This window comes from Castanea sativa, chromosome 4 (genome assembly GCF_040712315.1).
Source record: "Castanea sativa cultivar Marrone di Chiusa Pesio chromosome 4, ASM4071231v1".
Lineage (NCBI taxonomy): Eukaryota > Viridiplantae > Streptophyta > Magnoliopsida > Fagales > Fagaceae > Castanea > Castanea sativa.
The window spans coordinates 22,000,696-22,024,165 of NC_134016.1; the positions used below are offsets into that span (position 1 = coordinate 22,000,696).

The window sequence follows — 23,470 nt, forward strand, 5'->3', positions numbered from 1 at the left end:
AAATAATGTCTTTTGTTTGTTCATTCCTTCTCCCTCTGTCATAATTTTTTTTCTTCTTATGACTTGTTTTGTGGTTAAGAACTTAGGAGTTAAGATTAAGGCTTAAGAGTTAAGAATTTAAGATATATGATTTGTGGTATACATTGTCATAAATAAAGTCTTTTGTTTGTTCATTCACTTCATGCAAATTAAATTAAATTTTAGCTACTGCATTTGATTGAATTTCATTTCATTTCATTGAATAGTAAACTATGGTTGATCTTACTCATCATAGTTCAGCTAGTACTTCTTCTGCTTCTATGGCCTCTACCCCTGCAAGATCAGAGGATCCTGCATGGGCTCATTCCCGTGCAGTGCCTAACGCAAAAAATAACACTATATGTTTGCATTGTAATAAGTTGATTAAAGGGGGTGGTATTACTAGACTTAAGTATCATCTTGCTGGGATTAGGGGTCAAGTTGAATCATGTAAAGCTATTTCATCTGATATTAGGTTTCAAATGAAACAAATGATTGAAGACTTGAAAAAATCTAAAGAAACTAATAAGAGGATTCACTCAGAATTTGGGAATTGATAACGCCTTAAAATGTATACTTGTTATATATTTATGTGGACGTTATCTCCTTATTACTATGCTTAATTTGTATAATTAAGCCATGAATTGCATTAGTCCATATTATTTATCTTTACATAATTTCTTGAATAAGATGCCATTCATTGTGTGTAATTTTCTACTTTCAGGAAATCATGTGAGAAAGATGAGTTTACAGGAATTTGTGAGAGAATGGAGGCCAAACTAGAATTAAGTGGAGCTAAAGGACCATGCTTAAATGTCTAAGGAGATGCAGCTGGAGTGCTTGGATCGTCTACTTTGATTGGAAGCTTCAAATAAGGAAAGAAACCAAAGAGGTAGAATCTGAAAAGGAAAAATTTGATTTGAGTACTGATCAGTATTTTGGGCATATCTCACTCATCAAAATTCCAATTGACACAAGGTTAGATGAGTTGGAACCATGACTTAATTATATACAACTTTCCTGTTTTGATTTTTTCGAAATTCACAAGTTTTGAAGACCGAAATTAACTCATAAGTTACCGCTATAAACCTGGACGGAAATTAAAATAGTAAAAGTTTTATTTTCTTTGGACACTTTTATGTTAGGGTTTTGAAGGGAGGCTGGGTAGAATGAATTTTGGGGCAGAGAAAACTTGTATTTTCCTTTCTCTAATGGTAGCCTAAACTCTTTGCTAAGGTTAGGGGTTATGTTTCTTCTATACGGTATGAATATTCAATGTGATTCTTGCTAGGATTTTATCAACGATATATCTGATTGTTCAATTAGATTTCTTTTGATGTATTAGTTCTTCCATGCTTTCAATAAGTTCAATCATATTTTTCTTATTGTTTAGATGAATTTCTAATAGTTTCAAATAGAAATCAGATTTTAAAGTGAATGAGTTCTTCTGAAAAACTTTTCTAACCGCATTATTAATCAAGGTTATCATGCGTTCTTAAATTGTCTCAATTCAACCAAATCATAAGTTTTTAATTGTTAAGAACAATCAATTATGAAATATATAACTTCTTAGATCACAAAGTAATTTCTTAGATCACAAAGTAATTTCTTAGATCACAAAGAATTTCATATCGATATAGGGAAACACCCCGATGCCCTAGTTTTTACATTATTGATTTGAATCAGTTTTTATTACTATTCTTGTTAACAATCACCAAGCAAAAATATTTTTCTTCTTCACTCAAATTATTGTTTAATTATATTGTCTTTGAATTTACCCTGCTCCTTGTGGTTCGACCTCGGTACTCCGAGAATTATATTGCTACGATGTCCTGCACTTGGGAGTGAGCAAGCAGGAACCCATATGGTGATCCATTTGATATTGATGAGGAAGAGGAGGAGGAGGAGGAGGTTAGGGTTGTTGAAAAGACTCCAACTCAAAAGAGTCCCCCTCAAACATTAGGTAAATGAAAATCTAGGGGAAATGATGTTGACACTGATATGGGTCAAATAAGAGGAAAGAAGAAAATTAAGAGTTATTTTGCTCCAAGAACAACCTCAGTGACTTAACCCTCTATAAGAAGTGCTTTGGCTACAAAAGCAATGATTGATAATGCAAAAATGAATGTGGTAAGATGGTGGTATCATTCTAATGTACCCTTTTATGCATCTCAGTCACCCTATTATCAACCTATGATAGATTCCATTGCTACTATTGGGCCGGGATTTAAAGGGCCTTCTTTGTATGAGTTGAGGGGACCCCTTTTGAAAAATGTTGTGCATGAAGTTAATGCTTTTTTGTTAGATATAAAAAATGATTGGAAAGTATATGGTTGTTCAGTGATGTCTAATGGGTGGATAAATCAAAAACAACAACCAATAATGAATTTTTTGGTGTATTGTCCAAGGGGTGCCATGTTCTTGAAATCTATTGACACTTCAGGCCTTACAAAGGATGCTGAAACGTTGTTCAATACATTTGATTCTGTTGTTCAAGAAATTGGTGTGGAATATATTGTGCAATTGATTATAGAATATGCTTCTACATATAAAAAAGGTGGAAAAAATTGCAGCAAAAGTATGGTACTTTATTTTGGTCTCCTTGTGCAGCTCATTGCATAGACTTGATGTTGGAGAATATTGCTAATCCTAAGTGGTTCCCTCTTGTTGATGAAGCATTTAAGAAGGCAAAAAAGATAACAAAGTTCATTTACAACCATGGAGTTGTTTTAGACTTCATGAGGCAAGATTTTACAAATGGAAGAAAGTTATATTGTCCTGCAATTACAAGGTTTGCCACTAACTTTTTAAGTCTACAAAGCATGCTAAGGTTCAAAAAAGAGCTTAGACAAATGTTCACTTGTGATAAATGGCTTTCATGCCCCCATGCAAAGACTGCCGTTGGGAATGAGGTAAGTAAAATTGTTTTGGAAGATTATTTGTTTTGGTCTCAATGCAATAACAAAGTGAAAGTTAGTGAGCTTTTAGTTAGAGTACTTCGTCTTGTTGATAGAGATGAGAAACCTGCTATGAGGTACTTTTATGAAGCAAAGGGCAAAGCAAAAGTGATGTAGGACACAATTTATAGTTTAATTATTGTAATTTATTATTTTTGGTATTTTTATGTAAAAACGTTATTTTAGGTTTAGGTGATTTATTTCCTTATTTTTAGGTGCATTTAATGCTTTTTAAGTCAACTTTGATTCTTGATATGGTAAGGTATCAATTAGGAGTTATTTTAGAATATATTTTTTTGTCTGTTAAGTTTTATTAAATAGGCCCTTAAGTTTGTAAACGTTTTTTAATATATATTATTGAATAAAAAAAAATGTGAGGCTTTTCTCTTCTTTTGATTCTTCAAGAACTGTGAACTTATCAGGGATTCTTCCTTGTAGCGTTCAAACTTTATACCTTCGGTTCGTGATTCTTTATAATCATTGGGTCAAGGTCAACTTATACCTTTGGTTCGCGTTTCAATTATAAACGTTGGGTCAGGGTTTCTATCAAAAATCTGAATTTTAGCTTTCTTGGGCAAATATTCCAATATTGTTTGTTGGGTCTCAAAGCGTGTCGATTGGGGTTCGCTTCATTTGGTATCAGAGTACAGGTTCTAAAATCAGTTTTCTATCATTTTATCTTTTGTTTCCTGTTATCATCCAAAAAAAAAAGTGAAAAAAAGAAAAAAAAACTTGAAAAAAAAAAAAAAAGATGGTAATTATTGAGAACATTGTGGAAGATTCAATTGAGATCAAATATGACGATGAGTCCACAACTCACAATCCTCAAGTCTCAGTTGATTTGCTGAAGATGACTATACAATATGTTGATTTTCTTGGAGTAGAAAATTTTAATTTTATTTTTATTATCAACCATTTGTTGATTGATGTTGCAAATAAATTGAAAGTAGATGAGAAGAAATTTTCTGGTACACTTTACGAAGGATTCAAATTTCACAACCGGATCAAGTCATTAAAGCATTCGAAGTATTTGTTTATTTAGAGCGGAAGATTTCAGATATCAAAGATGAACTCGAGGACGAGTTTGTTTCAAGTGGAGGGGTCTGATGTAGGACACAATTTACAGTTTAATTATTGTAATTTATTATTTTTGGTATTTTTATGTAAAAACGTTATTTTAGGTTTATGTGATTTATTTCCTTATTTTTAGGTGCATTTAATGTTTTTTAGGTCAAATTTGATTCTTGATATGGTAAGGTATCAATTAGGAGTTATTTTAGAATATATTTTCTTGTCTGTCAAGTTTTATGGAGTCCTTAAATAGGTCCTTAAGTCTGTAAACGTTTTTTAATATATATTATTGAATAAAAATCAGAAAATGTGAGGCTTTACTCTTCTTTTAGTTCTTCAAGAACTGTGAACTTATTAGGGATTCTTTCTTGTGGCATTCAAACTTTATACCTTCGGTTCGTGATTCTTTATAATCATTGGGTCAAGGTCAACTTATACCTTTAGTTCGCGTTTCAATTATAAACGTTGGGTCATGGTTTCTATCAAAAATCTGAATTTTAGCTTTCTTGGGCAAATATTCCAATATTGTTTGTTGGGTCTCAAAGCGTGTCGATTGGGGTTTATGTTGTCCTGCAATTACAAGGTTTGCCACTAACTTCTTAAGTCTACAAAGCATACTAAGGTTCAAAAAAGAGCTTAAACAAATGTTCACTTGTGATAAATGGCTTTCATGCCCCCATGCTAAGACTGCCGTTGGGAATGAGGTAAGTAAAATTGTTTTGGAAGATTATTTGTTTTGGTCTCAATGCAATAACAAAGTGAAAGTTAGTGAGTTTTTAGTTAGAGTACTTCGTCTTGTTGATAGAGATGAGAAACCTGCTATGAGGTACTTTTATGAAGCAAAGGGCAAAGCAAAAGAGGAAATAAAAAAAAGGTTGAAGAACAAAGTTTTTTTGTATGGACATTATATTAGAGTTATTGATGCTAGATGGGACAAACAACTTCACACTCCTTTGCATGTAGCAGGTTGCTTTCTTAACCTTGCAATTTACTTTAGACCTTCATTTAAAAGGCAAAATGAAGTTCAAAGAGGGTTGCTAAGCACTCTAATGAGGCTGGTTCCCGATCCTGACATTTAAGACAAAATAATTTCACAACTTGATGAGTGCAAAAAGTCAATGGGTGACTTTGGCACATCACTAGCAATCTGCCAACGAGAGAGACTAAATCCAGGTAAACATTAAGAATTTAATAGTATTTCCTTTAAATATGTCTATTTATCCTTTATAGTTGTTATTGTAAGATTACATGGGCAATGATTATTTTATATTTTTACTTGTTATTGTAGTTTCATGGTGGGAGCAATTTGGACTTGGAGCTCCATATTTACAATCATTTGCCATTCGTGTGCTAAGTTAATTTTGTAGTGCAATTGGTTGTGAGAGAAATTGGAGCACATTTGAATATGTTCACTCAAAGAAGAGAAATAGATTGAAACATAAACGAGTAAATGATTTGGTCTTTGTCCATTATAATTTGAGGCTTCGAGAAAGGTAAATTTATCATCTTTACTCGTATGTAAATGAAATGTACTTTCAAATAATTATAATTTATAAAATGTTACTAATGTTTAATATTCTCATTGGTAGGAACATTCAAAGGAATAAGTATGCATTGGACCCTATAAGCTTGGATAACATTGACTTGATGGGAGATCGGGTAGTTGAAGAACTAGCATTTCTTAATCTGGATGACATAAATTGAGATTGTCCTAATGAACGTGTAGCCCTAGTGAATGTGGAAGAGGATGCTGAACATGAAACTATAGATGTTGATGACTATGATGATGACGACAACAACAATTAACATGACTTGACAAATCCTTCAATGGGTCCTGGTAGTTCTTATGGGAGTTTGATCCTTTTCTTATGGATGATGAGGAGGAGGAGGAGGAGGAGGAGGAGGAGTAATATTATGTTATAAACTTTGTTGGCTTATTAGTTATTATGGACTTATGTAATTAGTAATGACTTGTTACATTTACTGTTTGATGTTATATGGAGGTTTATGACAAAAGAGTTAAGATTAAATGTTTTGTATTATTTGATATTTAATTATTTATTTATTAGAATTGACAATTTTATATTCTACAAGAATATATAAAAATTATTTTTTAGGAACCTTGAAACACCCTGAAACAGTACACCGAAATCAACTGGTACCGAAATATTCCATTCTACTAGACTAATCGAAACGGAGTCCGAAACGGTATTCACAATATTGTCAAATTAAGATTTTTATCAACTTAGGAAATTATAGGAGAAGAAAATAAGACTAAAAAAAATTATAAAATGATAATAATGTGGCAAGCTCTGAGGGGTCAACAAAAAGTAAAAGGCTAAAAAAAGAAAAAAGAAAAAAGAAAAAGAGTAATGGAGGGTATTTTGCACAATAAACATGTAATTTTGTTAATTCGGTGAGATGGCAAGACACTAGTGGGCAAATGGGAAAAGGCAATTGAGGACTCTGAATCTGATTGTAGAAAATCGAAACCCTCTCTCTCTTTTTGTCGCCGTTTTCAAAAGTCAGTAGCAGTAGCAGTAGTAGTAGCAGATAGAAAGAGTTTCCGCGCCGTGTGTGCGTGCGTACGTGTGGTTTAGGTTAACATACATAACTCAGAAGAAAAGAGAGATCACAAGAATTCTATATTTCATTCTCTCAATCTTTGTTTGCTAAACAGAGGAATATGATGAAGACGCTGAGCGCAGATGAGTCGAAGACGCTCTACGCTCTCCTCAAATCGGAGCAAAGTCCGATACATGAGATCGCCGCCGACTTCAACTCCAAGTTCCCTCGCGCTCGCCACTTCCTTGCTTGCTCCTCCCTCGTCCTCCTTTTACAGGCAATTCTCTCTTCCTCTTAGGGTTAGGGTTTTTTCTTTTCTCGCTCCAATTTTGCCATCAATGCCTCAAATTTTGCTTCTTACCAAAGATTTTGATTGAGCTGTTTGGAAATCATTCATCAAATTCAATATTCATATCGATTCAGATTTTTTGTTTTTTTATTAATGGAAAGTAATATTATCTTGGGGGTGACTAGGTTTATAGATTATTCTCTTGGTTTATGAGTAATGAGTACAATTTTAGGCAAAATAAGCTTGTGTTAATGACTGTATAAGAGTCTTATCTCTACCTCAATTATCGATTAGGCTCTAGCATTACTATGGTAGAGCAATGCTTTTATTTTGCTTTGTTTGTTTTGGGTTTCCGTTAACTAATTATAGTTTAAAGTAAAAAAAAAAATCGAAACATAGGCAATGTTTGGAGAGCCTGGTGCGTGTATTGTTCACTATCGGGTAGATTCATTTTTTTTTTCATAGGTCAATGGTTGGGGGTGGGGGGATTTGAACCGTAGATTTCTCTGTTGGTAATGGCAGGGGGTGCCAATCAGTTGAGCTACAAGGCTATATTGGCATTGTTGGTTAGGTTCATTTGACTTTGGCAACCCTAGAATAATGGTTTTGTGATCGGTGTTGTTAAAAGTGTGCTGCTTATAGTGCAGAGCACTAGAGGAAAAGAACTTCTTACCCCTATACAAACAACGAGTAACTAAATTGTCAAAAGAATGCTCTACTTTGCAAGGTGCCAAGCCTAAAATTTCTGATTTTTTGTTGTTGTTGTTGTTGTTGAAATATATGTAATTCAAATAAAAATACTAGTAGATCTGAAGCCAATTAAAATTTACCGTTTGTTGCTATTACAAATCTCACAGTCTAATACACTTCACAAATGAATATGAAATAAAATACGAAATGCTGTCCAAATGAAAATGACGTGCCTTTTAAAATGAAGTTATTAATTTTCTTTGCTCTTTGCTTCACCCAAAAACAAAGCATTGGATCATTTTTCTTACAACTTTTTATTAATTTTAGTTTAGTTGCACATGAATATTTTGTAGCTTTATACTGACCATTGTACTTAGCTTTATTTAACAGATTAGTTATATGATATTATTGTCACCAAGGATTCAAATGTCCCATCTAGCAGACGAGAAGAACAAAAATCACTTGACAATGTAACTCAAAATTGACATGTAACTCAAAAATGTGTGCTTTACTTTGCTCAAGTGCATGCTTTTGCAATGCCTTTCGGCTCCTTGAGGCCTTTGAGTGTAAATGTGCTAGATATTTTTTTTATGACACGGGGTGTGATAATTGGATATCTTTGTCTTAAAAAAGGATAACGTTGACTATGGCTGGCCTAAATCATGCCTGAAGTCTCTCTCTCTCTCTCTCTCTCAATCAATTTTTTTTTTTATAAGTAATAAAGATTTATATTCAAGAACACTACCTTATGCAGAAAAACATAAGGCAGAAAGAAAAGTACAAAGGGAAAAGAAAGAGAATAGAGAAAAAAGAAAGGAAAAGATACTAATTACACAGGAGAGAGCTAAGGAACATAGGGAGAGAATCACTAGAGGTGAGTCCTCAAGCCCTAGACCAGTCAAACAGAGAGCCACTGAAAGAAGCCAATAGCTGGTCATCCGAACTTTTCATGTCCTCAAATGTCCTCCTATTTCGCTCCCTCCAAAGACACCACATCAAGCATAAAGGAGCTAAATTCCAAATGCTAGACAAATGCTTTCAGGCCAATTCCACCAACCAAATAGAGTATCTGCAACTGATCTTGGCAAGACCCAAAAAAAACCCAAAAGATCTAAACACCAAACTCCACAGCCGATAAGCCTTACTACAATGTAGTAACAAATGATCCACCAACTCCCCATTACTACGGCACATGATACACCAATCTACAAAATCCATCCATCTACCCCTCAAATTATCACCTGTAAAGATCCTATCCCATACAGCAGTCCATGCAAAGAAGAAAACACGCCGAGGAGCCTTAACCTTCCAAACACCTTTCCAAGGAAAAATAATGGGCAAGGGGTTCTCAACTTATTGTAAAACGATCGGATATTAAAATCCCCATTTTTTGTCAACTTCCATAGCATACGATCTCCGTTCTCATTCGGAGGTAGATTTGAACCCAAGGTACGGAGAAATTCATCCACACCACCCATTTCCCAATCATTTGGTCTCCAAGTAAAATGAACATCCCAGCTTCTCCGTTCCTCTATCCCCAACTGTTTAAGAGAAGAGACCATCGATGCCTCTTTATTGGATGCAATCCCATACACACTCGGAAAATTCAATTGAAGTGGAGAATCCCCACACCATAGATCTGTCCAAAGCTTCATTCTATCTCCCATCCCTACCTCAAAGCGAATATTTTTGCTAAAATCCTCCCATCCCATGCGGATACTTCTCCACAAGCCACACCCATGTACCCCTCTACCTAGCTTGGAAGTCCACAACCCCCCCCCCCCCCCCCCCACCCAATTCTTCCCCAAACTTGAGAGCTACAACCCTTCTCCTTGTCTCCTCAGTTCCAAACCGCCATAACCACTTCCCTAGTAATGCTTTATTAAAAGTAGTTAATTTCCTTACTTCTAACCCACCGTTTTCCAAAGGTGCACATACCTTGTCCCATCCACCAAATGTGTCTTGGAGTCCCCCCACAAGAAATCCCTTTGCAACCTCTCAATTTTATTGGCCACATGCATAGGAATGGTAAAAAGAGATAAATAATAAGTGGGGAGACTAGATAATGTGCTTTTCGCAATGTTAGTCTTCCACATTTTGACAAATATATCTTCCAACCGGCTTACGCTTAATTTTCTCCAAGATAGGATTCCAAACAGTAGGAGACTTGTGAGATGCCCCCAATGGCATACCAAGATAGGTCATAGGCAAAGACCCGATCCGGCATCCCAAACTCTCTGCCAAGACATGGACATTGGGAACCTCCCCAATGGGAACCATCTCACTCTTCAGCGCATTAACCTTTAAACCTGTCACTGCCTAGAAACAAAGAAGAAGCATTTGAACATTGAGAATCTGCTCCTCATCTACATCACAAAACAGAATCGTGTCATTCGCAAACAAAAGATGCGAGACACATACCCCTCCACCCCGTCTACCATCTACCCTAAAGCCTCGAAGCAAACCAGTCTCTTTAGCTCTTTTCATCATCTTACTGAGGACCTCCATTATAACCAAAAACAACATGGGGGATAGCGGGTCCCCTTGTCTCAATCCCCTCGAACTCTCAAAAAAATCAGCTGGAGACCCATTAAACAAGACAAAGAAGTAGACTGTAGATATGCATGTGCGGATCCACCTACACCACCTCACCCCAAATCCCATTCTTTTCAACAAATTAAGAAGAGCCTCCTAGTTCACATGATCATAGGCTTTATCAATATCTAATTTACAAATAACCCCCGGAGTCTTACTCTTCACCCTACTGTCAACACACTCATTAGCAATGAGAACTGAATCAAGTATCTGTATACCACCCACAAAACTGTTCTGAGACTCAGATATCAGCTAATCCAAAACATCTTTCAGGCGATTTGCCAACACCAAGCCAAAATCTTGTAAACACTCCCCACCAAACTAATAGGTCTAAAATCTTGATTATTGGAGGCACCATTCTTCTTAGGGATTTAGGCTATGAAAGTTGCATTAAGAGATTATTCTAACTTACTGTGTTGGTAAAATTCTTCAAACACGGCCAAGACATCTCTTTCCACAACTCCCTAACCATGGTGATAGAAAGCCAAAGAGAAACCATTAGGACCTGGTGCTTTATCTCTTTCCAACTCTTTGACAACAGGAAGAACCTCCTCTTGTTCAAACCTCCGTTCAAGCCAGTCCCTCTCCAACCCCTCTATCTGATCAAATTCCAGACCATCCACAAATGGCCTCCATTCCTTTGTCTCCTTGTACAAGTTTTTATAAAACTAAACAGCTTGGTCTGCCATCTCTGATTCGCCCTCGTAGATAACTCCATTCACCTCCAAAATACTAATATGGTTATACCTTCTCCGAGAATTGGCCACCTTGTGGAAAAATATGGTATTGTTATCTCCTTCCTTAATGCAAAGCATCCTCGATTTTTGTCTCCATAAGACTTCTTCCAATGAGAGGAGGTTTTTTTCGGACGCTCTACATTTCCAAACTCACTCCGGTTCCATTGAATAATATCTTCCTTCAATGCCTTCAGCTTCTTGGCAAGTACAAAACTGGGTTCACTTGAGAAAGAATATCGATTCCACCAAGAATGAACCCTATCTTTGAAACCATCCGTCTTTAGCCACATGTTCTCGAACCTAAAAGGACTTTTCCCCCTTAATATCCCTCCTGCCTCCACTGATATGGGGAAGTGGTCTGAAGTAGGACGAGGTAAAACCCGTTGGGTCACATCCGGATAGTGATCCTCCGAATCATGAGAAAACAACAAAAATGAAGGAAGAGAAGGATAGAGAACATGTGTTCTTGGGTTGAATTCCTGTTAAGGTCTTGGGTTCAAGACTCTCATGGTGAGTGTGTAGCTTACCACAAAAAAAAGTGTGCTGGGGGGGGGGGGGTTCATTTTTAAGTATTCTCAACTCATTAATTCTGCTCTCACCTTTTTAAGTCTATTGATATCTTGATCAAGTTCGATTGTACTTTCTTTTGGTCTTTTGTGATTGTTTATTGGTATCTATTGCTGACTAGCTGGATGTTATAATTATTGCAGGACAAAAAGCTGCTTCATTCAACTCAGCGTATGGTTGCATTTGCTGTTCTTCATCAGACTTATGCCTCCCAGAAATCTTCTGCAAACCCTTTTATAAATTTTATTATAAATGTAAGGGAAGTATTGTTTTAATGAAAATATGAAGGTTTTTTATTTTTATTATTTATAAGCTTTTGGTATTTACTAGTTCTCCTCAAAAATTTTTTGATAATATATTTTTTTAGCATATCTGGTTGATTGTGTCAACAAATCAAACTCTTAATTAAGTAGATGTCATTGCACTGTTGAACTTTGAAGAGGGTTAAATCTTTCAAATAAGCTTGTGGTTTTTTGTTGAACTTAGAAGAGGGTTAAATCTTTCTTTAATGTTACCTATTATTTTGTATTGCAAATTTCTTTTTGTCATTGATTTACAGTATGGTTTAGTTACAATCTTCTTTATTAAAATAACAAAAATAACTGTATCATCTCTTCCCTCTCTTCTTTTTTTTTTTTTTTTTTTTGGCGTGCGTTCTACCGTTGGAATACAGACTGCATCAGATGATGAAGGTGAAAAATATGAGAGGGCATTTATTCTCCAGTTGCTAGGCTCTGATGGCTCGAGTAGTGGCAAAGAGGTTCTACTTTCTCAGTTTAGCCTTTTGATTTGTATAGTTGGACGGTCTTGTCCATCAGTTATTTTGTGAAATACTTGCTTTTTAGGTTATGCATTTTTGAATGTTAACAAGCTTTTGGACAGTGTGACATGTAATCAAATGATGCAAATGAATGACAAATGGCTTGATTGACATCATATCTATGTATGTTACCCTTACCAATTGGATATTTGGATTCCTTGGGTGATTAATTTAGCTAATATTTATGAATTCCGGATTTTTCCTCCTTTTGTACTTTTTAACTACTTTGTGCGTTTTGTGCATATTGTAGTGTCTTTAATAAACTTTTTCTTACCTATCATAAAAAAAAAAAATTCTGGATTTCACAATCTATGTTGCATGGAATTGTGTATGTTTTCAAATGTCAATATTAGGAAATGAATTTGATTGAGTTCTTGGGGATGCTGAAGTCTGCTTAATAGAGGTCTGTTTTGGTTGGCATGTCCCCCATGGGTATTGGAACTTTTGACAAATTGTGTTGTGAAGAGGTAAAAAATAGCAAATTGATCTTCTGCTGCCTTTGGATATGGTCCTGTTTAATCAGTCTGGCTCTGGCATACTTGTTATGTATCCGTCCCATTTGTACATGACATGGTAGGTTGTGCATTTTAAAAATGTGCTTCTTGGATGTGGTCTGTCTAAATTGCATGTTTTAGATTTTCTCAACCCCAAAGAACTGAGTTAGATGCATCTGTGTTTTTGTTAGTATGTTTTAGATCTTCTGCTGCCTTTGGATATGGTCCTGTTTAATCAGTCTGGCTCTGGCATACTTGTTATGTATCCGTCCCATTTGTACATGACATGGTAGTTGTGCATTTTAAAAATGTGGTTCTCGGATGTGGTCTGCCTAACTTGCATGTTTTAGATTTTCTCAACTCAAAGAACTGAGTTGGATGCATCTATGTTTTTTAAAGTAGGTCGCGCTTGACGTTTTTAGTGAATTATACTATGGAGTTTATGCTCATATTCGATTTAAGCGATATTGCTTACATTCGCATGTTCCACCACGTTAGTTTTTGCTACATGTATACTTTTTATTGTAAGATTCTTCTGTCTATGATTAAGGATTTCTGAAGTGGGTATCTCTGTTGCAGTTTCTTAAGCAGTCTGTTGCAGATTACATCCAAGGTTTTGATCCTTCCGTGCATGTAAGTTAGACATATATAATGGTATTAGAGGTGGATGAATGTAGTTAATATATTAATGAGTAAAATCATATCAAGACTATGCAAGGGATCCCTATTATTGAGGCAGGGATAATTTCTGAAATTTATTCTTAATTTAGGTCTTTTCTTGATATCCTTCTGTTTTCTCTACTGTCAGTCTTTTCCGCAATGTGAACAGTTGCAGCAGCAGTATTGTGATAAAATTCATCCAGAACCATATAATTGCTTATTTAAGGATGGTTCAGTGAAAAGTGTGGTGCCAGACCCTGATGTACCCAGCGGTTGTGATGCGAACTCAATAGAGTATGGACCTTAGAAATGGAGAGGCTTTTCCATTTTCTTTTCTTCTTTGTTTTAACTTTTAAGCTTTTACCACAGAGAACTTAGTCCAGGCTATTAAAATTTTGTGTTCCTGTGTATTCAACAATTTCATACTGTGCATTAGAAATTAAGAGTCATATTTTAGGTTTGACTTGCAACCTGGGGCCAAACCCAAACTTGGATCTGGAGATAGAGAAGAATCAGTAATTGGGTTGTTGCGGAATTTGTCGCTGGAAGGGTTAGGTCCTCAGTGGATCAGGCCTCTTCCACCAAGGCTTCCAGTACAGGAGGGGGAGGTAAGAAATGTTTTAAGCATTTCTTTCTGATGAATTTGTTTAGCTTATTGGTGTACTTTATTTATGCTTGTAAAGTCCTTTTCAGCTAGTGTGGCTCAACCCTGATGACAATCATGAACTGTTATGGGACTATGGCATGTGTGTTGATACAAGCAGAGGGGCAGCAGTGAGGGACTTAATTGCAAAAGCTTTGAAGGGACCACTTGTGCCTCCACAACAAGAGGTACTTATTTTTATTTTATGATAAATTATAATATACTATGTACGATATATATTGATAATATATTATCAGTCTAAGATTTAATTGGTCAATATACAAATGGGTTCCTACATGTTGGGTGACTCTCTATTAGTTCCTTGAGGTTTGTATTTGTTGTCACTGTATCCCTTCTGTTTAAATCCATTAACCTTGCTCCATTAAATGTCATTTGACATGCTCATAAATTGAACATTTTAGTGAATTTTATCAAATAAAAAACGAGAAAATTATCATTTTTCTCATTTTTTTGTTTATTTTATTTTTTCCCTTAGGGAATTTTTAATTAAAATAATGTTTTCAACACACATGGATATCACATTACATTTATGCAATGGATTTGGATAGAGGGACAACATTGACAATGAATAAGAACTTCAATGACCAGATTGATCAAATTCGAACTTCAAGGACTAAATTGAGAGCAATCCCAAACAGAAATGGTTCAAAATGTATTTCAGCTTTGAATTTGTTATCCAATGCTTCTTTATAAACAAGTGTTTAATTTATGGGAGTTTCAAACCTTGTGAGGTTCAGCTGCTTTTTATCTAATGATTTGGGAAGTTATACCATATTGGTCATGGGAATCCTCTCAGGTGGGGGGGGGGATTAATTTATGGTACATGGTTCTAGGCTTATAGCACATATGTATGAAGCATTTTTCATCACGTGCATGGATGATTTAAGATGCAGCTTGTCCTTGCTATTACTGGAGGGATTAAAAAAGAATCAGGTTGGGGCTTTGTGAGTCGTCCCTTTGAAATTTTAGAGAGTTTTTAGTTAGGGTTTGGGACCCCACTTAAATATACAAATGAGATGAAATTGCAATAATTCCTTCACTAACTATAAGATGGTTCCAAATAGAAGTCAGTACAGGTCATTTGTTCTTAGCAGTTTGCTTAAAGGTTTTTTTTTTGTTTTTTTGTTTTTTTGTTTTTTTTGTTTTGGATAAGCAGTTTGCTTAAAGTTAGCAATTTTCAATAATAAATAGATTGTGTTGGCTTGTTAGACCTCACACAACTTTTCAGTGTGAAACACCAAGGGTCTAATCTTCTTAGTTTTAAATAATGCTACTCAATTTTTTTTTGAAGAAAAGTATGTTTCTGCTTGTCTCCTTTAATTCTGCAGCAAGTCGTGGTGGAGTTGGTGAACGACCCCAAGCTTGTGTATCATTGTGGACTGACACCGAGAAAGTTGCCAGTATGTGTTTATGTAATCAAACAGTTTATTCAGACTATTAGCATGAGTGGTTTTGCCTTCCTGTTCAATTCCTCATTTTTTTTTTATTTAAAAAAAAAATCAGGAACTAGTGGAAAATAATCCTCTAATTGCAGTTGAAGTTCTCACCAAGTTGATACATTCCCCTGAAATTAATGAGTATGTCTTGCTGTATTAATTTACTTTTTGTATAATTCTGCAGCAGTGATACACTTCCTGACATTGTGGGCTTCATTTTCTCTTCTTGATGCTATGTATACAGATACTTTACGGTGCTTGTCAATATGGACATGAGTCTACACTCAATGGAAGTTGTTAACAGGCTTACAACAACAGTTGAACTCCCCTCTGAGTTCATACGCATCTACATAACTAACTGTATATCATCTTGTGAGAACATCAAGGTTCTTCACTTTTCCTTGTGGCTGTTTGTTATTTTTGTAGTTTTAAAATTATAATGTCTTCATATTCTTAGCATTTTGTGTATAAAGACAATGCGAAAGTTGATTTACATAGGTTTTGCTGTACTGGGTTTGGGTACTGGTCTCCATTTGATGGGTTATTAATGTAGGTTAGATTCAGAGGTGAAGAAAAAGGGGAAGAGTATTGGAGCTTGACAGAAAAGAATAGTTACAAGAAAGACTTACTAGACATATAAGGAAGATGGGGTTGGAACTATGAGAAAGATAAGAAATGATTTTTTTTGTTTTTCTCTAGGACCCTAAAAATTATAGAGCAATCCATCTTGAGTGACATAATTGAATCAAATGGGAAAACATTCTAGATACTTCTTTTTAGTTTTTATTAGCCTAATAATCTGATTATCTTGACTTTTATATATATATATATATATATATATATATATATATATATATAAATATGTATGTATGTATGTATGTATGTATAATGTATGTATGTATGAATAAATATGTACGTATGTATGTATGTATGTATGTATGTATGTATATAATCTGATTCTCTTGAAAAATGTGAAGAGATGATTCATAGGGTTTGAAAATAATTGAATAAAACATTCCCAATTATTTATCTAACCTGGCTCTAATAGATCTTGAAGATTAGTAGTTATCATGTTATGTTAGTTCTCTAAATGATATATGGAAATGTACTGTGAATGGAAAGATCTATTAAAAGTTATAAGCAAATTTTGCATTGCCATTGCTGCTTTGTAGCGGATATTTACTCATTATTCTGCTCCATGATTTGGAGCATAATATGAATTGCCACGTTGCATTGGAATAACATATATATTTTGAGACTACGAAATAATACTGTCACCTCTTTGGCATTGATCTCCACCATCAATTTTGGGATATATTGGATGACATGCTGATTTTTAGTGTAGGTGATTCTGATCAGTTGTATTTGAGATTTGTTCTGTTATGTTTTGAAGCTATATCAGGATTGAAGGGTAACGTAGCAAATCTTAATTGGTACCAGTTGCAGTGGTTAGGCACTTAGAGAAATCGGAAATATTCTTTGGCTGTATGATGTCCTCCTCGCAATAACGGATCTGGGATTACCTCTAGGAGCACAATTCAAGTCCAGAAATATTTGGAATGGAGTGCTGGAGAGGATGGAAATAAAATTGGTTGAATGGAAGAAAATTTGTTTGTCAAAGGTAGGCAGACTAACTCCTTTAAGGAGTACACTGTCTAGCCTTCCTACTTATTATCTATCTCTGTTTCCATTGCTAGTTGGTGTGGCAAATCAATGGAAAGCTCCATCATGGTTTTCTGTGGGGTGTTTTGGGTGACGAGCAGAAGTTTCATCTTGTGAATTGGGATGTGATATGTAATTCCATTTCCTTGGGGGTTTAGGGGTAAGGAAGATGTTAATTTTTAATCAAGCTCTTTTTGGGAAATGGTTGTGGAGGTATGTGTGAGAGAGTGATGGTCTTTGGAGGAAGATAATTGATTACAAATATGGAATGTGGAAGCATATGCAGAATGGATGGGGTAAATTCTTGAATTTTGTTTAGTTTAAGGTAGAGAATGGATCGAGAATCAGCCTTTGGCATGCTGGTGTGGGGACAAGATTTCTTAAGGATGCTTATAGTGAGTTATACAACATTGCTAGGGATAGAAATGCAATGGTGGTGGATTATTTTTTACCAGTAACTGAATTTAATTAAAAAAATGCAAAAGAAGGCCCAATCCTAGTACATGAAAAGGAAAAGCCAAAAGGAAAACAAAAAAGGAATTTTATTCTGATAAGTGAAATAAATACAATAAAAATTAACATCTGAAAAAAAAAAAAAATCCAAAGATAAGAAGTATGGAAAAATGAGTGGAAGTTGAAGTCCACTCATATAAGGTCTTGAGGAAAACAAACCTGTGCCGTGCTACTGATAATCCTTTTTCCTTCAGAAGTGCGCAAATTCCTCTCTCCAAAGCTACCTCATTAGGCATAATGAAACTACCTTCAAAGTCTCCCCACTATTGAGTTTGCCAAAGTCCCCCCTTCAATGAGGCCAACAGAGCAATTTGCTCATTGAATTGGGCATACCCAGCTTACTCTGAATAAGCAGAAAAGTAAATCCCATAGTTCCTAAACAATGTAATACAAGATATTTAATCAACTCCCCATTGGATTTACAGATGCAATACCAATCTACAAATATTATTCTCCGTTTCCTAACATTGTAAAAAATGCAATAGTGGCGGATTATTTAGAGTGGAAAAATTGAGGTATTCATTGCAACCCTGTTTTAGTCCATTCCTTACATAATTGTGAATTAGCTTTTATGACTAAGTCCTTAGAGGATTTATATGCTGTTGACCTAAGTGTGAGGGATGAAGATTGAATGCTTTGCCTTCTTTGATAAGTAAGGGTTTCCAAGTTAAAACTTATTATAAAAGCTTGGAATCGGGGAGCAATAAATCTTTTCCTAGATGAAGCATTTGGAAGGCTAAGGTGCTGCCTAGAGTGGCTTTCTTTTGCTTGGCCAGTGGCATGGTTCTGGATCGGTATTGTATATGTAAGATGGGCGGAAAATCAGTGGATCGTTTCGTGAGCTTTTCAAATGTGGTATTCTGCTTGGTTGGGATTTAATTTGGCGATGCTCTGTGCGGTTGTTGGTCTTTTGGAATGCTGGAAAGGGAGGTTTGGTAAGCATGAAGGAATTGGCCATTGGAAGGCCATTCTACTGTGCTTGTTGTATGGAGAGCGAAAGGCATGGACATTTGAGGAAAAGGAGACTCTGGTAGACAGATTGAAGAATTCTTTCTTGAGGGCTTTCTATGAATAGACCAAAGCTACAATTCCAGCTTAATTCTCAGGCTTTCTAGAGTTCTTAGATATGTTGAATTTTTATACTTAATTTTCATTTTTTTTTTATTGTATTTGCAGTCTCTCTTTTATACGTCTGGTGTACAAGGGAGGTTTTAACGTTAATGAAATTGGTTATAATTTATCAATTATTTTTGAGATCTATGCCAAAGAGATGACAGTTTATTTGTGTTCTGTTGTGAACTGAGATAATTGAAAGATAGATTAGTCAAATTCGAGGGGACTAGCCTCCTGAACTTGAGAGAGGAAATAGACATTTTTGATTAATTTTCTGCTTCTTCACTACGTACATAAATACCAGTGAGGAGATAAGCTTCATCACAACCAAGTCCTAAAACACAGGATCCAACTTCTACGTAAATTTAAATGCAAATTGAAATTAAATCCTAATCCTCATCCTAATCTACTGCATAATTTTATTAGAATTCTATTCAAATTCAAACTTCTTCAACTACTTCAGAATTATTTGCCATTTGGCCTTGGGACATGGTCCCACCAACATGTGGGTGGCTGTGGTATACATAACATATAAGCAATTTTAGTCACTTTATATCGATAACTTAGTTGCCATGTCATGTAGTAAAAAGTTTTGTAGAAAAATGGTATAGTATAGTATCTTCCAATTTTAAAAATTATCTGTTGTTTTGAAGATATCTTGACAGTTTGGAGGTGGATTTAGGAATTTAATGTTTGTATTTATTAATAGATGTCATGGGTACAACTTAAACTTTAAGCTTTCTCTTTTCTCCAGGATAAGTACATGCAGAACAGGCTTGTGAGACTTGTATGTGTTTTCCTACAAAGTCTTATCCGAAATAATATCATCAACGGTAAGTGTTCTATTCTCTTTTCAGGTTAAACTGCTATTTATCTTGAGGTGATTTGATGTATTGGGAAGCCATAGTAATGAGAATAAAGGAAAACCTTTGTAGCCGCATAGTTTATGTTTAGATTCACCGTGTAAATGTCAGTTGATGTTTATGTTTATAGAATTAGTAATTATTGCCTGCTCCACATTAAAAAACAGTAATTAAAATAATCGATGGGATGCAGAAATGGAAAGAAACAAGGCAGGAACATAGCAGATACCAAAATTCATATATAATGATGCTCAAGTCTCAAAGATGTCATTGTCTTGCTAATATAGGTGTTTTCATCTTTGTATTGAAAAATTGTCAACGAAATTGGAAGCATGTTGATAAATGACTGGTTATGAATTTGGTCTACAACTTTGGATGGTGACATTAGGTATAGAAAATGCATAATCAGAACATGTTTGAAATGTGATGTGACGGCATCTCTTGAATAAATCCAAAGTCTTGAAGATACATATATTAATAATCTGTAGGAACAGGGTGAAATGGTAATCATTTTTGAATTATTGAAAGCTCACTAAATGAGTAATTTTTCATAACAAACTAGTGGTAGAAAATGGAGCTTGCTTGAGTGAGGGATGTTGTCCAATGGTCCATTTGCTGAGAAACTATCTGGAAAAGAAAAGGCTAGAATTTTTCCAGATAGGGTTGGCTTAGGTATAAAATGTTCTTAGGTTTCTTCTGTTCTGCTGTGAGTTCTCAGCGATCAAATAATGGTTTTTTGACAAATTAAATTTACCAGCAGCTGCTGTAGACAACTGAGTTCAAAGGGCCTCCAACCCACCCTTTCCCCTAAAAAAAAAAGAAAAAGAGGAAGGGTTTCCCCAACTTTATCAGAAATTCCTGGCCACTTCCTAGGCTTTCTTTCATGATGTTAAAAATCTCAGCATGTATACCAGTCTTGAGAATGGTTTTCTTTTGAGGAGTGAACGTGTGGAGAACTTTTGTGATGCATGATTATCCAAATTTGATTATTTATTTATTTGCTAAAATAAGTTGAGGGGACTAGCCCACAGGGTTTGAACCTGAGCTCTCCCCACTGGGAGTGCCATTGAGCCAGAAGGCTCTCAGCCTGCTATGATGTGTTTCATGGGATAAGATCCCTTCTAATTTAAATACTCTAATGTCCTTTAATTTTTAGCTAGATGTGAGACTCGTGTCATTTATTTAATTTTGTGTGGTTTGCATGAATTTTTTTAAATTTTTTTTTTTGACCATTGGGATTTTTAAAATGTCACGTGTCTTATATATGGATTAAAATTGGAGGAAATTAGAGGGTTCAAATGGGAGGGGATCATTTCCCGTGTTTTATTTGCATAAGTTATAACTCCTAGAAAGTTTATCAGAAGCGAACCAGGTAAGCAGTTTAACTGTGTTATTCTTCAGTTATTATATTTCAGTGGATGAGAGAGATGCAACTAAAATGGTTAAAAAATCTAGTGAAAACTAGATTAACCATGCTCAGCAAGATGTAAATAAATAATTAGATAAAATGAAAAAGGGTTGACCAGTTGAGGCGGCATAATTGTTCCAATAATTAAATCATGAGGTAGAACCTTTGACTTTTAGCTGATGAACATTAGCACGTCAGAATGTTTATGTTTTTACATTTTTTTTACCATCATACTGAAGAGGAGCCCTTGAAAGACAAATCTTAAAATAATGTTACGCTGTTTTTAGTGTCTGGAATTTGTGGAACTGTCCATGCATGTATTTATGCAAGAACTTGTCTTTGTATGAAAATTCTATTGTTAACTAGAGTGAACTATTAAAAAAAAAAAAAACTTAAAAGAGTGAATTTGGTGGAGTAGTGTGCGTATTATGTTTCTGGAACCTGTTGAATGTAAATATACTTATTATTATTGAGTAACCACATGGTGTAGAAGGAATATTTTTTTTGTTGTATTTGTATGAATGTGAATTTTGGTGGCAACACAGCTGATTTCTGTCACTTGCTTTTCATCCTTGCAGTTAAAGATCTTTTCATTGAAGTCCAAGCCTTCTGCATTGAATTCTCGCGTATTAGGGAAGCAGCTGCATTGTTTAGGCTTCTCAAGTCCTTGGAATGAATTAATTCTAGTTTTCTTGGGTCAATTGACTAGCTTTTTCTATTTCTATTCTTACTCCCTACTTGTAGATAGTAACATTATCATTTAGTTACAAATAGTGTTCATTTCTTCTTATCACTTTTGTTGGTCCGCTTCATATTGGTGTACTAATTTATGGCTAAAAATAATGAGACGAGTCCATTGGCATTCACGTTGGTAAATCTCCTCCCATTTTTAGTTTTCACTCACTGTTTTGAGTTTGTTACCATAGCTGTTAATGCAATGAATGATGATTCACTTTACTTTATACACTGTAAGAGAGAGGGAGGTATGTATTTTGTTGCATCACCTGTAGGAGATAATTATTGGTATTTGGGGGGGGGGGGGGGGGGTAAGGCGTATTTCACCTAGCAAAAGCATAATACTTTTTATATTGGCAATCTTTAGATGGATCTATTTTTAAATAATATATTTTTTAGGCTTCACTTCTGATGCTCTGACGGGCTTCTTTACCTGAGGCTTGTGGCAACGCTCGTGATGTTCACTCTCGATTTGGATTTGGTCACGAATCCTGATTAGGCATCATGGGAGGCACTGATCTGAGTTCTTGATAGTTGGATTTCAAATTTGATTTAAGGTCAACGATAATTGCACTGAATTGAGGCATTTCTTTCCGTTTAAATAAAAGGTTTTGAAATTATGGACAAAGCAAAGCAGGATAATAACTTTATAAGAGTGGAGAAACAATTTTATGAATATTTTACCGAGTTGTCCCAACTAGTTTTTGAAGTTATCTAGTATTTGGCTACAATTGGTGTCACCGTCGGGAATGGGAAGAGTCGGCACCCTATTCAAAAATGGTTGAAGAACAGTTCAGAATTGAAGGATAAAACTAGTAATTTATGAAGAAAACCAAATGTAATCTAAAAATAATTAGAAGCTGACAAGAATTACGACTACTTGTCGTTTGTTTCAATAGGAAACTGGTTAATTATTCACATTCTATATATAGATAACATTATTTTGTAGTAGATAATAATAAAGAAATGGCAAAAATGCAAAATTGATTCTCTAACTTTCACATTTTTTCATTTAAGTCCTCTAACTTTCAATTTTGTCAATTCAATTTTCTAACTTTCAATTTTTGTCAATGTAGGGCTCCGTTATATTTGTGTCAGTGGCTGCCGTTAAACCCACTAAAACGACGTCGTTTTGCATTTTATTTTATTTTTTTAATTCAGAATTAAAAAACGAAAGATCTGAAGAAAAAAAAAAAATTAAGGGGAAGACCCAAATCCCTAGCCCATCACCGATTCAGAATCCTACACCTATTGCTGCTACCACTCCTCCACAAACCCAATCCTCTCCTCCTCGCCTCAACAACGACAACAACGTCATCGAAATCCTCTAGCAACGCGGCCTCATTGAATCCCTAACCAGCCCTGACCTCCACGACGCCGCTGCCGCCGTTTCCTTCTCGTCCTCAGCTCTCAAAGTTTACTGCAGTTTCGATCCCACTGTTCACCTCGGCAACCTTATCGTCCTCTCCTGGTTCCACCGCTTCAGCCACCAAAGCGTTGTCCTCATCGGTGGGGCCATTGCTCGCGTGTGCGACCCTTCCTGCAAGTCCTTCTAGCGTCCCGACCTCGACCTCGACTCTCTTTGCCGCATCACCGAGTTCACGTACCAACCA

At 35.4% G+C, this 23,470-nt stretch overlaps 2 protein-coding genes across 2 annotated transcripts; both read left to right on the forward strand.

Moving 5' to 3' along the window:
• The first annotated feature begins 251 nt into the window (after positions 1-251).
• Positions 252-5,750, forward strand: LOC142632594 (uncharacterized). The gene is made up of 6 exons (XM_075806969.1): positions 252-493; positions 1,875-1,981; positions 2,324-2,521; positions 2,629-3,052; positions 5,414-5,539; positions 5,636-5,750. Exons 1-6 carry the CDS (start codon positions 252-254, stop codon positions 5,748-5,750), a joined length of 1,212 nt encoding a protein of 403 aa, XP_075663084.1.
• An 810-nt stretch (positions 5,751-6,560) lies between these two features.
• On the forward strand, positions 6,561-22,021 carry LOC142631508 (uncharacterized). The gene is made up of 12 exons (XM_075805674.1): positions 6,561-6,888; positions 11,633-11,743; positions 12,163-12,249; positions 13,383-13,436; positions 13,612-13,757; positions 13,921-14,071; positions 14,157-14,294; positions 15,456-15,527; positions 15,631-15,704; positions 15,808-15,949; positions 19,606-19,684; positions 21,701-22,021. The coding sequence occupies exons 1-12, from the start codon at positions 6,733-6,735 to the stop codon at positions 21,796-21,798; spliced, it is 1,308 nt and encodes a 435-aa protein (XP_075661789.1). The 5' UTR covers positions 6,561-6,732; the 3' UTR covers positions 21,799-22,021.
• Positions 22,022-23,470: the final 1,449 nt, after the last annotated feature.

Coding starts and splice junctions, on each gene's coding strand:
- LOC142632594 (XM_075806969.1), top strand. CDS start 252: ATGGTTGATCTTACTCATCATAGTTCAGCTAGTACTTCTTCTGCTTCT. Junction 3,053..5,413: donor GATGAGAAACCTGCTATGAG/GTACTTTTATGA, acceptor TTAATTTTGTAG/TGCAATTGGTTGTGAGAGAA. Junction 5,540..5,635: donor AATTTGAGGCTTCGAGAAAG/GTAAATTTATCA, acceptor TCTCATTGGTAG/GAACATTCAAAGGAATAAGT.
- LOC142631508 (XM_075805674.1), top strand. CDS start 6,733: ATGATGAAGACGCTGAGCGCAGATGAGTCGAAGACGCTCTACGCTCTC. Junction 11,744..12,162: donor TTATAAATTTTATTATAAAT/GTAAGGGAAGTA, acceptor GTTGGAATACAG/ACTGCATCAGATGATGAAGG. Junction 15,950..19,605: donor CATCTTGTGAGAACATCAAG/GTTCTTCACTTT, acceptor TCTTTTCTCCAG/GATAAGTACATGCAGAACAG.